The following is a 12,733-nucleotide window of genomic DNA, read 5'->3' as shown; positions in this document are numbered from 1 at the left end:
TGCATGGATGGGTCCACATCCAGATTTGTCATTAACATAATAGCTGGAGGTAGCCTAAAGTTTAAACTGCACAGGTTGCAATGAAATCCAATTAAAATCATTTGTGTCATAAAATCGTTAAGCTATTTTTGCAACAAACACAAGCACAGTGGGGTCTGATGATTTTTGTAATGTAATAAAATAATAATAATAAAATGAAACCAATTCATTTACTCCCATGTTTTTTTCCCCCATGTTTTGATATCTCTTCTGTGCTTATGGAGAGCATTGACAATTAAATCCGCAAGTAATGTGCAACCCATACAATGCTCCAAGCATGCGAATGGCAGATCCAATTTATGCTAACTGGCTAGCCTGAAGCAATCCATGGTGCCAGTCACACCGTGAAAACAAATTCTCTTCTTTTCAGCTGCCATATTGAGATAGTGTGAAGTAGCCCTTAATGAGATGTAGAGCCGGATTAATCTGGAGGCTTTGATATAATTGCTCATGCCCTCAATGGTTGTAAGTGCGTTTCACGGAATCCCCCTGTGGCTGTTTGTTTCACGTCTGTAGTAGTACGATCTCTGTGACTGTTCTAATTTTAGCATTATAGTAATTATTAATTACCGTGTCATACACCAGCCTCATAGACCTGTATTCTCCCCCACACACACAGAGAAAGAGTGCTTGTCCACGTGCATTCAGAACATGCAGCAGTCGGACGACCTCTCGCCCCTGGAGATCGTGGAGATGTTCGCCGGTCTCTCCTGTTTCCTGAAGGACTCCAGCGACGTGTCCCAGACCCTCCTGGACGACTTCCGCATCTGCCAGGGGTACACGTTCCTCTGTGACCTGATGCTGAGGTAAGCTTCGGCTCACTGGGACTGTACACGGACAGCAGTCAAGGGCTCACAGAATTCTTTTGGGGCGCTGGCAAGATGTTGAATTTTTATTATGACGACTCCTCTAGATTATGAGTTTAATTATTTAAACTCATAGTTCTTTGAAACATGTTACAATTTAGTTAATGATGATGATGGTGATTTTATCATGATTATGATGATTATGATTGTTATTATTGTCATTATTATTATTGATTGACTCAGCAGGTGCCCTGTATGTCTCTGTGTTGCACACACCTTACAGTAACCCGACTCTTCTTCCTTTCAGGTTAGAACAGGCCAAAGAGGACGATTCCAAAGATGCGCTGAAGGACCTGGTCAACCTGGTGACGTCTCTCAGCACGTACGGAGTGGGCGAGCTGAAGCCGGCCGGTCTCACCACGGGGGCGCCGTTCCTCCTGCCCGGCTTCGTGGTGCCGCAGCCCTCCTGCAAAGGTGAGATCCGTCACTCTCAACACCACGAAGACTAACCGCCTCTTTAATGTGTTAGTGTTAAACAGTATAACCTTCAGGGTCCAAGTTGAAATATGCGGTTGTTCCCTGCACTTGGACCGGTACTTCTCTCTAGGGTTTTCGTCATACTTGTTCCTGGTTATGGTTATACACTTTGTTGTACGTCGCTCTGGATAAGAGCATCTGCCAAATGCCTGTAATGTAATGTAATGGACCTGCATTGACCTGCGTAACACAAAAGATCAGGGAGCAGTCACATCGCTTATTAACATTGCTTGGTTTAGCCGAGCACACCTTCCAACATGTCACCTTTGTTGTGCTGCGCATTAGTTGCTATTTTATGTTTGAGTGGAGCATTGCTTTGAGTTTTCATCTCATTTCATGATGTGTAGAAACAGTTCACTGCTCAGCTAGCAAAACACTGGTGGAGCTGCTGGCATGCATTTACTGAAGTGCTTTGCTTTGTATGACGACATGGGAGCGCTTCCCATGCGCACACGTGGACACAGAGAGGCACATGATTTGTACATCTGGGGCATAGGAGATCAGTACTGAGTCATAGTACAACTGCTGAGACCAGCTATGTTTCATGGTGCATTGTGTGGCCTCTCACATTTGGTTCCTGTTTTTGGTTTAAAGAAAAAGTAAGACCTGCAACACTCTGCTCCAGCTATATGTCTTCATTAGAGAATGCTTGTCAGGGACCCGACAAAGGCCCTTCGTCAGGGGCTTGAAGAAGGCTCATGAAGGCTGAAGTGTCTGTTTTTATGTCTTAAACATTGTATTTTTGGACTCAGGATTTTGAATTTTCGACCCAGCACCTAAGACGGGATGTGTGTGCAACTCTTTGGGGTTTTTGTGTTTTTGGTTTCTCTCGCGTGTCACACAGATAGATGTGATCCGTGGGAACAGATCAAAAGCAACTTCACAGGAAAATTTTAGTGTTGATATTAGAGGATGTGGGGCATGTTTTTGGGGCTTTTTATTTATTCTCTGGAGCCAAATATTTGTTTGCAATAAACAGTTCTTGTTGCTTGGGAATTAGTTTCCTGTTTCATACACAGTCTAGGTTATTCTGGTTTACACCATATGTATGTCTTTATATCTCAGTCAGTTGGGTGCAATGTTAAAATTTTATAACAAAAGGTCCATTTTGAATGTGAGAAGAAAGGTCCCAAAATTTGAGTGCACTTGTTTCTTTTCAAAGGACTCACTGCCATCATCTAGTGTCTGGAATTGAGTTCTGCAGCAACCCTAGGCTAGTACAGAAAGAACAATTTATTGTGTGTTCTTAAAAAAAAAAGTGTTTCCCATATTTCTTTAAGTAAAAAACTGCTGAAAATTTCTAGAAGAATAATTAATTAATATCTAATAATGAATAAAACCACAGATGATACGGTGTAATTAATTTCCATTTGTTTGTGAACTGCTGTGAACTGAGCTTGTTGAATTGTTAAAAAAATTGTTCAGAACTAGGATTCTGACAGAGAGGAGGCAGAGATTCCTCTGAACCTCCTCTCGCACCTGTTCCCCCCAGCTGCAGCCCTTCTGCGTCATCCCCCTCTTATCTGCAGAACTTACAGATCTCCCACTGTCACGGCAGCGCATCACCGAACAAACAGGCACATTCGACTCCTTTCTTATCGCAGTGCTCGGCAGAACAAGCGCATTGCAGTCCTGCCCCTGAGGAAGTTATGAACTGGGAGGGCACCGGAGAAAAAAGATAGCCGTTAGATTTAGCGATATCCCTGGAAAACGCGTCTAACAGTTTGGGAGGGTGTCGGGAGGGTGCCTGGCCTGTCCTTGCACCTGTGGGGACTGAGCGTTTACAGATCTGCTGCTTTGCAGTTTGCTGTCTCAGGCACCTCTCTGGTGCTAGCAAGGTGCTTCCCAAATCCTGGGAACGATCTAGAAACTCAGTGGCTCTGGCATCTGTGACGATGCGGTCAGCCAAGAAAGACTGAGCCAGTGGTTTTGGATCGGTGAAGTAGGCTATGCTGAGGTGAAATTGATGGATTAATGCTAGTTTAAAACATGATGCCCTTCCTCATACAAATGAGTATGAATATGCATCGCCTCTCACACTGTATTTCTGCTGCTTTTTTAATTCGTCCCCAGGTCACACGGTGAGGAACATCCATGCCTTCTCGGTGCTCCAGAACGCCTTCCTGAAAGCCAAAACCAGCCGCCTCACCAGCATCATTCTGGACGCCATCGCCAACATCTACATGGCCGACAACGCCAACTACTTCATCCTGGAGGCCCAGCACACGCTCTCCCAGTTCGGCGAGAAGATCTCCCGGCTGCCCGAGGCGCAGGCCAAGTACTTCGAGCTTCTGGAATTTGTAGTCTTCAGCCTGAACTACGTCCCCTGCAAGGAGCTGTTCAGCGTTAGCGTGCTGCTCAAGTCCAGCACCTCGTACCAGTGCAGCATCACGGCCACGCGCACCCTGCTCAAGCTGGCCCGCCACGACCCCGTCTTCAGCGAGGTCTTCCGCGAGGTGGGCCTCCTGGAGGTCCTGGTCAACCTGCTGCACAAGTACGCCGCCCTGATGAAGGACCCCACCCAGGCCCACAACGAGCAGGGTGAGGAAGCGTGGCCCCGCTCTGGTTTTTTGCTGACGTGTGAATCAAATGTGGAGGGCCATGCTGCTTAGCCCTTAACTGGAAGAGCAGCCTCCTCGATTCAGATGGAAAGATTATCAGTGGGCATTCACGGGAGTTGTGTGGGGTTTAGTGGCTACTTTATTGCTGTTAAACTATAACTATAGCAACTGTCGGTTTGATTTTATTTGGATGAGTTTGTGCTTTGTGTTAACTCCCATTCATTTTTGAATATTTGAACTGTTCACATTTTAGCAAACAGTTTCTGCCTCAGAACTGTCCTTCAAATGAATTGCATATTTCAAGGCCTGTGGTGCAGTCTGTAGGGTGGCTGACGTTCAGGCCATATGCAAATCTCCTGTCTCAGCTGTGGCCCTTACAAAGCTGGTTCCTAAATGATTTCTGTGTCCAGAAAAACACCTTTACAGGGGTTTGTTGGCTCATGTAATCATTTTACAATATATTCCTTTTTAAACTAATCTGAATGAATGTGCAAGTTTCAAACTGTATAGCATTTTAAATTCTCCACAGTCTTGATAATGGCTAATTATCTGATTATCTGATAAAAGGATTAGCTTATGATAATTATGCACATGCATAATAAGCTAAAGATCTAATTATGTGTAAATTTCTCTTACTGATGTTCTATGCCATTTTTGAAGTTTATTATAATATGATCTTTACTGAAAACAAATTCAGGTTGAATGGGCTTATCTGTAAAAACATTGTTGGATTCCCTGTCTAAAGTTATTGATCCTAGCTGCATAGATGAATCGCGTGCCATTATGAAGTTCGTGTGATGAACAATGTTAATTATGCGCGCAGAGACGGGTCTATATTCTGCGTATGGTCATCGATTGGCGGTTTGTCTCCTCCTTTGTGTGTCAGGCGAGTCGAAGAACAACAACGTGGCGGAGGAGCAGAAGCAGCTGGCCTGGCTAGTGATGGAGACGCTCACCGTTCTGCTCCAAGGGTCCAACACCAACGCAGGTGCGTGCTCGCCGCCCCCCCCCCCCCCCCCGTATGCCCCGGTCTCCCATTAATCCCGCCTCAATTCCCTGCAGTCTCTTTCGGACGTAATCCATCGATAGGCGATGTTATCCGCCCCCGTCTCCTTCGTTTGGGGAACGGAGATGTATGTACTTCGCGCCGTGAGCGAATGAAAATGCAGCGGACAGGCTCAGGTTGAAATGGTCGATGGCTCGGTGAGAGGAAGGCTTAAGCAAAATAGCTACTTCTAACTAGCGGCGCCAATGCTGTGGAGCTGCCCGGGAACGGGGTGACTCTGTCCTGTGTTCTCTCTGCCTTGGGCGGAGGCCAGGACAGCTGGACCTGCTCTGCTCCAGGGTGGAGGAAGCAGGGAACTGGGCCTGTTCACTTGGGATGGAACAGGCACGGCCGCCTTGTTTGTGCTGTTACTCCCTGTTGCCCAGGCTCATGTCAGGAGTTCATGTCAGGTTGCTGAAGTTACCTCAATAAACCCAACTTTGAAGCCCCTGTCCTTGGCTCTACAAAATACTAAAAAGTAAAAAAAAAAAAGTATTATAAATTATTCTCAGTATTCACAGCCGCATCAGGGAGTGTTGGCCTCTCTTCGCAGTTGAGATTATGTTCTAATTTGGAGTGTACTGGAGGGTTTAAACCTGGGTGTTAAGTGGCAGTAATTACAATATTGATTGAGTCGGTTTCTTAGAAAGACGAATGGGGCTTTTTGCAGGCAGCGTCTAGGTCATTAATCGCCGAGTCTGGACTGACTGACAAACTGATTGTCTCGGTTAAGTTTATGTCCTTATTCAAGTGCTATGACTGATGGGTACTAGTCTTATCATATGAGTCATAAACAATCCGCGCCACACACCCTTTATATTTCCACACTAGAATTATACCTGCGTGTTTGAAAATGAATTTTACAAATTCCTTTGCTTTATAATGTTGGTATTTATAGTATGGTACATCTTTGGTAGCTGTTTGAAAGCTTTAACAGCTTAAACATGGTTGATGTTTTTCTGCCTGTGAAATGCACGTGAATCAATTGAAAAGCTCTTATGTTATTTTTGATTCTTTAGGTCTATTTCTTTGTAGTGGTTTCAATGAATAAATATTTGATTTGTTTCAAAGTTTGGTTGAACTCTGAATCAGCAAGTTTTGGAAGTTTTGCTTGTGGGAAGAGTGCACTATTGGAGCAGGCTAACATGCAAAAAGCTATTCTTCATAAAGTGGGTGCTGATGAATATTTATCCTTATTACTAACTTCAGTTAATTTCAACAGTCATTTTGAATCACAGCTGTATTTGCATAGGTCACGGTGCCTTTGCCTTGGTGCTGGCGTGGTACTGCCCACACAATGCAAAACTTAACTGAACATTTTTTTTTAAATTCACTTGACATTTAGAAAAGAAACACTTGAAAATTTCAAGGCTGTAGCCTTTGGTTGTATTTGCGGGGTTGCTCTGATTGCCTCTGATGCAGATTGTATCTTGCAGTGAAGATTGCAGTCTGTATGATTTAAAAATGTTTGTCTGTTTCTCAATTGCACGAATACTCAAGTCCACTCATTTATTACATAACTAACATGACCTATGAATCCGAATAAATGAGAAATAGCCAATGCTTTTTTCCTTCTGATTGCATCTGAGCAGATGATGGTGACATAGTGTCTCTCTCTTTCTTTCTCTCCCTTTCCCCCCCCCATACTTGTCTCAGGTCTGTTCCGGGAGTTTGGGGGTGCCAGATGTGTCCATAACATAGTGAGGTACCGGCAGTGCCGCGAGCACGCTCTGATGATCATCCAGCAGCTGGTGCTGTCGCCGAGCGGCGACGACGACATGGGCACCCTGCTGGGCCTCATGCACTCCGCCCCCTCCAACGAGCTGCAGCTGAAGACCGACATCCTGAAGGTATGAGCCTGGGAGCGCGTATAAACCCCAGTCTCTGCTACCACACCCCACACTGCTTCTGTCTGCTTCTGTTTTAGCCTGTAGGGTTCATTAAATGGTAAATGGTAAATGGACTGCATTTATATAGCGCTTTTATCCAAAGCGCTTTACAATTGATGCCTCTCATTCGCCAGAGCAGTTAGGGGTTAAGTGTCTTGCTCAAGGACACTTCGACACGGCCAGGGCGGGGTTTGAACCGGCAACCCTCCGACTGCCAGACAATCGTCTTACCGCCTGAGCTATGTCGCCCCACATTAGAGTCCGTTTTATCTCTGTACAGAGATGATTACTGGAACCAGAACCATTTGCCATTGTATTTGTGCAAATGGCCCGATCACTATATTACTGTATATTATTACACTAATGCATAAACTCAGTAATTAGGTATTTCTAAGAGAAATCCATGACCAGGGCAGCTTCCCTGTTTGAGATTTTTCAATCAAAATATTTTTTCATGGGGCTGAATTTTTATAAGTGCAACTGAGTAAAGGACCATTGCTAAGGGAGCAACAAGGGTGCTTAACCTGTTTACTCTAAAAGCCACATGCAGATTCCATTGGGTCTATTCTATGGACTATTTTAAATGCTGAAATCAATTAAATGGCCACTTCAGACCTACAATTTTTGAGCTGTGCAAATTACCTCCTGCTCTGCAAGTGATCAAGTTTTCATTTCATTTGTGCATATTTTCTCAAGAAAATGCAAATGTATGTTGTTTAAATGCGTTAGTTTAAAAGTTTTGATTTTGCTGCACAGATAGAAGCCACATGTTGGCACATAAATTGTAGGTTGGTGTAAATAGTGCTAAATCTCTTTGGCTATTCTTGGCCTCTTCCTCTTTTTAGATTAGAGAAGGCAGATTTCAGACTTGGCAGTATTGGCTTCTTTTAAAAAAAACAAAAACATTTTAAACACAACAGTTATCTAAAGTTTCAAAGACACAGTGCTCTCAGTGCTGTAGTGCACTGTTGTCTCGGATGATTTCTGTTTATTTACTTTTTTATTTCCTTTTTCCAAATCTATTATCAGTATTTATAGCCAAATACTTCACCGAAGTAATGAAGCCTTAGTCAGAGTTGCAATGGCTGTGCCTCACCTGCGTATTACACCAGAAACCTTTTTTTATTTTTAGCTCTATAATGTCATACACTACTATATTATGCTCTTATTGGGTTTACCAGCCATCCTGACCTCTGACCTCTGACCTCTCCCCACCCAGTCCCTGTTGGCGGTCCTGAGAGAGAGCCACCGAACCAGGACGGTCTTCCGCAAGGTGGGCGGCTTCGTGTACGTGACCTCCCTGCTGGTCGCCATGGAGAGGTCGCTGTGCTCGCCCCCTAGGAACGGCTGGGAGCGGGTGAACCAGAACCAGGTGTTCGAGCTGCTGCACACCGTCTTCTGCACGCTGACGGCCGCCATGCGGTACGAGCCCGCCAACTCCCACTTCTTCCGCACCGAGGTGCAGTACGAGAACCTGGCCAACGCCGTGCGGCTCCTGGGCTGCTTCTCCGACGCCAAGAAGCTGGGCCCGGCCGCCGTGTTCCCCTCCAACGTCCAGCCCTTCCAGCGGCTGCTGGAGGAGGAGCTCGTGCCCCTGGACAGCGTGTGCCCCACCCTCAAGCACGGCAGCAAGCTGTTCGTCTACCTGTACAAGATGGCCACAGACTCCTTTGACAGGTTAGGAGCAAAGCGTCTTCTGATGACTTATTTTGTGTTCTGTGTTCATGCCCCCCCCCCCCTCTTAAATGTTGGTATGGTGTCTTGGTATTTTTTCTGTTATTTGTTATTTTTCTTACTCTCCTTAACGTGGCCCTATGCAGATACAAGATAAGAATTTGTGAAGTAAAACTGTGGCAATCTGCATGCTGTACTCAGATGCCATTTTTCAGAAAAGAAGAAAAGGACTGTGGTTGTCAAATAGGATTAGGTTAATCCAGTTAGCCGCTGTATTTTTGCCCTGAAAAACGCTTGCAGTACTCACCATAATCCAACAATAAAGCATGGGCTTCATCTTCATATTCTTACATTTGGGTGTATGGCACTATTATTATTTATTTATTTTTTTAACATCTACTGTTAAATCTCAGAGATACAATTTCCAGAGTAATGAATTAAACTGTCATGAAACTAGAAGTTGCACAAGCAATTAGTATATATCATTACCATGTATTTATCACGTATTTTGTTATCAGTAATGTAAAGAGATAAGCCAGAAGCCAGAATGGGTCAGTCTTTTAAAGCTATTAAAGTGAGAACAAAGCAGCAATCAGCAGTATTTGATAGAAGGGCCAAAATCAACACTTTGCAAACACAGCCAAAGATAGCAGGTCACTGAACTGGAGATGTATTGCTGTTATTGGATAGCCAATAGGGGAAAGAAAAATGCCCTTATGAGATCCCAGTTACTACTGTTATGATTATTGGCTTGGTTCATTTAATGTTTTGGCTACAAAATGAGAATAGCCCATTTGAAAATACAGCTGTATTAGCAGTAATAATTCCAGTCAATGTGTTTGTATCTCAAGGTTTTACGAGGATACGCTCCACAGTACTGCATGTAATAGAGCTCTTCGATCTTCTGAGATTCTTTTCATAAACAGTATGACAATGAGTGGGCCAGCTGCAGTGTTGACACTAATTCTAAGTCGTAGTTTCATAATATCTACAAGTGGACTTTGTGATCTGAACAAGTATTTATGATTAGCAGATTAATGCTAGGTAATTACATACTATAGCTACAGAGATCTTATTTTGCAAGGAAATTGCTCATTTCTGTATCCTTCACAGTAGGTACAAGGATTCTGTGGAAAGCTACCTTAATTTCCCATAATGCTTTTAGTGGCTAGCCTTTTGTAGTACCCTGTGTAGCATGAGATTGCCTTTCTTGATTTCATGTGTTCAGTCCTTGCAGTGTTAGCGTTCACATATGGGTGCCTTTTATGATAAGTGTTCATAAGTCATTGTTTGGATACAGTGCCATCTGTTCGGTCTGTGGGAGCTTGCTGCTGTGCTCTGTGTAACTTTCAGTGGAAAGCAAAGTCTTTAATCTCTGTCTGTTGGAGGCAGAGCAGCAGTCATCGGTGGTGCCTCTGCACTGAATTGGAGTGGGTGGTGTCAGTACAGGGACACCTGCTCTGTTTTCACACACAATTCATCGACTGATGAAAAAGCAGGTGGTTTGGCTGGATGGGTTTGTACCCCAGGGGAAAAGAATTAAGCATAATTCCTGATTGGCTGTGTCTTTTTGGTTCACCAAACTTCTGACAGCTGAAAAACTGAGTTTTGATCCAGGCACAGTGTCACCTTTCCTTGCCTGCAGAACTGTGTGTGGTTAGGTGTGTGTGGCTTGCGCGTGTGTGTGGCGTTGGCGTGCGTGTGTGTGTGTGTGTGTGCGTGCAGGTAGCAGTGTACGCGTGTGTGTGTGCTAGCAGTTTACTCTTACTGTGTGCTTTTTTCTGTGCTCAGCTCTCTGCTGTAACTAACTGTCCCCCCCCTCTCTCTCTCTCTCTCTCTCTCTGCCTCCTGCTGTACTCATGTAGCCGTGCTGAGCAGGTGCCACTGCCTGAGCACGACTCCCTCCCTCCCCATGTCCCAGCGCTCCAGAAGAGGTACTCCTCAGCAGTTCTCCTGCTCTTTTCCTCCCCTCTCCTCCTCCTCCTTTCCTCTCCTCCTCCTCTTCCTCCTGTTCCTTTTCTTCCTCCTCTCCAGCCTCCTGTTTTCTCCTCTTTCATTGTTGCGCAGTGCTCTGCTCTCTCTTCTGCTCGTCTCAGCTGCTGCGGGCTGCTGTGGACGCTCTCTCAGACAGGCCGATTTTTCCCATTCAGCAGGTAGTGCTGATGTGGGCCTGAGTCCTCCTCACCTGCAGCACGGTGAAGGCGCTGCACTTCCTGTGTTCTGTTAGTGGATGAGGTCACTGTGGGAGAAGAGGTGCTGGCCACGGTATCGTGTTGGCATTACGTTTGATAAGCACAGCCCTGGTCAGACACCACAGTTCAGCTAATGTCAGTCACAGAGTGTCTTTAGTTGTTCTGTCAGACACGCTCCTGAAGTGATGGGAAGATAAAGACACTGTGGTCAGCGTGAGCCTACAGTGTAGCAAGAGCCAAGCTAAAGTGTTCCTATTCAAAAGTGTGGAGCAGGCCCTTTACAGTTATTTTCTATGGTTTGTCTAAATGTAATGTAATTGCTAATAAAGGGCTAGGAACTGGTAAACCTGATGAGCCTCAAGATTTTTAAAAAAATATTTTAGATTTGCACGATGAATAGTTAGCCTGAACGGCATTTGGCTGTGTGATTCATTCCACTTCCCACAATACCTAACTCATTCCATTGGATTCCCCTGGCAGACATGGCTACCCCGGAGTGTCCTCTGTGGCTCCCACCTTTCCCGCCAAATCGGCAGCCGAGCTGAAGGTCCACGTGGCGAACCCTTCCCAGCATTCCTCGGACTCTGTGGTCATCCACCCTGGAGCGGGCCTGGCCATGCTCGACCTCCTGGCCTCAGTCAGCTCCGACTCCCAGCCAGAGGTACGTCCTCTGCGCCCACCTCGTCACGCTAGCGCACACCCCTGTTAGCGTAGCGTTTGCTTATCGCAGTTAATAAGCCGATGGCGTAGCTTCATGACACCGGTCACCTTGTTTCCACGCTCTCCTTTTTACTGCATCACGGGAGGTTCCTTACCGAGAATGCTGGACATTTGAACAGATAATCAGATCCACTCCACTATCAGAAACTCCACTGTCTAGCTAGAGAATGGATGTTTTTTTCATGCAGATGTTTTAGTGTTGAATAATGCTGGCTGAGAGGTTTGGGTATGCTTCCTGTTATGTAAGGGTGAAAATATTATTGAGTTATTTTAGTCTGTTTTTTTCCCTCTTATGTTTGTCTTGTACAGATGTAAAATGTGAAAAATGTTGAGCATTCATACTCATACGCTACCCTTAATCCCACTCAAAGTTCCTCTGCAGTCACAATGCTATTTTCTTTCTGTTGCGTAACACATGATTACAGAATCCTGATGTTATTTGGTCACGAGTGCATTTTGTGGTGTAATACCATTTTTGCGGTACCGAAAGGTCTTTTTTTGAGAGGCGTTTGCTCTGTGAAGTCCTCTCGGGAACACTGGCACTGACCGCAGCCCGTGTCCCGTCCCTGCCCCCTCCCAGCATGCATTGGACCTGCAGCTGGCGGTGGCCAGCATGCTGCAGCTGCTGGTGCACTCGGAGCGGAACCAGCAGATCATGTGCGAGGCGGGCCTGCACTCCCGCCTCCTCCAGCGCTGCAGCTCCGCCCTCGGCGACGAGGACCACCCCCTGCACCCGCCCCTGCAGAGGATGTTCGAGAGGCTCGCCTCACAGGCCCTGCAGCCCATGGCCCTCAGGTAGACCCAGGGGCTACCTCTCTCACTACCCACAATTCCCAGCAGGCTGGCTTTCAGTGCCTGATGTAATAAATTAGGCTGTCTCTATCTTATAAAATGCTCTAGAGTATATCTGAAGTGACTCCTCAGCAGACTTTTTATCACAGGTAATATAATGATCTTAGAGATTACTGAGTGCCTAGGCCCTGGTGTCATAAGGATACCTTTACTGTATATTAGATGAGTTTATTCAGAAATCAGCCTGGGGAAATGTATTGTGTTCTTTGAGCTTTTGTGGATTTTAGAAGATGCAAGTGGAAAGTGATTAATCCTTATTTATGCTCCAAACCATACTCTAAACTCTGGCCTAAATCCAAATTAAGTTGCTCCTGGATGCACCGAGAGGTGCTCACAATATTAATTATCGGTTTTAATTTTCTGAATCAGTAGTTACTGCTATGGATATATTTTTTGAAAGTATATACAGTAAGAATTC

General features: G+C 45.3%; 1 protein-coding gene across 1 annotated transcript in view; it reads left to right on the top strand.

Annotated features, from left to right (window-relative positions):
- The window catches only part of LOC135239878 (WD repeat and FYVE domain-containing protein 3-like), a 74,093-nt gene that overhangs the window by 23,468 nt on the left and 37,892 nt on the right, over positions 1–12,733 (top strand). The window contains exons 7-16 of the mRNA XM_064308865.1: positions 659–845; positions 1,153–1,319; positions 3,456–3,923; positions 4,830–4,931; positions 6,645–6,838; positions 8,097–8,554; positions 10,417–10,485; positions 11,224–11,404; positions 12,044–12,258; positions 12,543–12,558. Coding sequence (XP_064164935.1) covers positions 659–845; positions 1,153–1,319; positions 3,456–3,923; positions 4,830–4,931; positions 6,645–6,838; positions 8,097–8,554; positions 10,417–10,485; positions 11,224–11,404; positions 12,044–12,258; positions 12,543–12,558 — 2,057 coding nt within the window. The remainder of the gene's footprint in view (positions 1–658; positions 846–1,152; positions 1,320–3,455; positions 3,924–4,829; positions 4,932–6,644; positions 6,839–8,096; positions 8,555–10,416; positions 10,486–11,223; positions 11,405–12,043; positions 12,259–12,542; positions 12,559–12,733) is intronic.

Source organism: Anguilla rostrata, chromosome 14, assembly GCF_018555375.3.
Source record: "Anguilla rostrata isolate EN2019 chromosome 14, ASM1855537v3, whole genome shotgun sequence".
NCBI lineage: Eukaryota > Metazoa > Chordata > Actinopteri > Anguilliformes > Anguillidae > Anguilla > Anguilla rostrata.
This window is presented reverse-complemented; position numbering and strand designations above follow the sequence as displayed.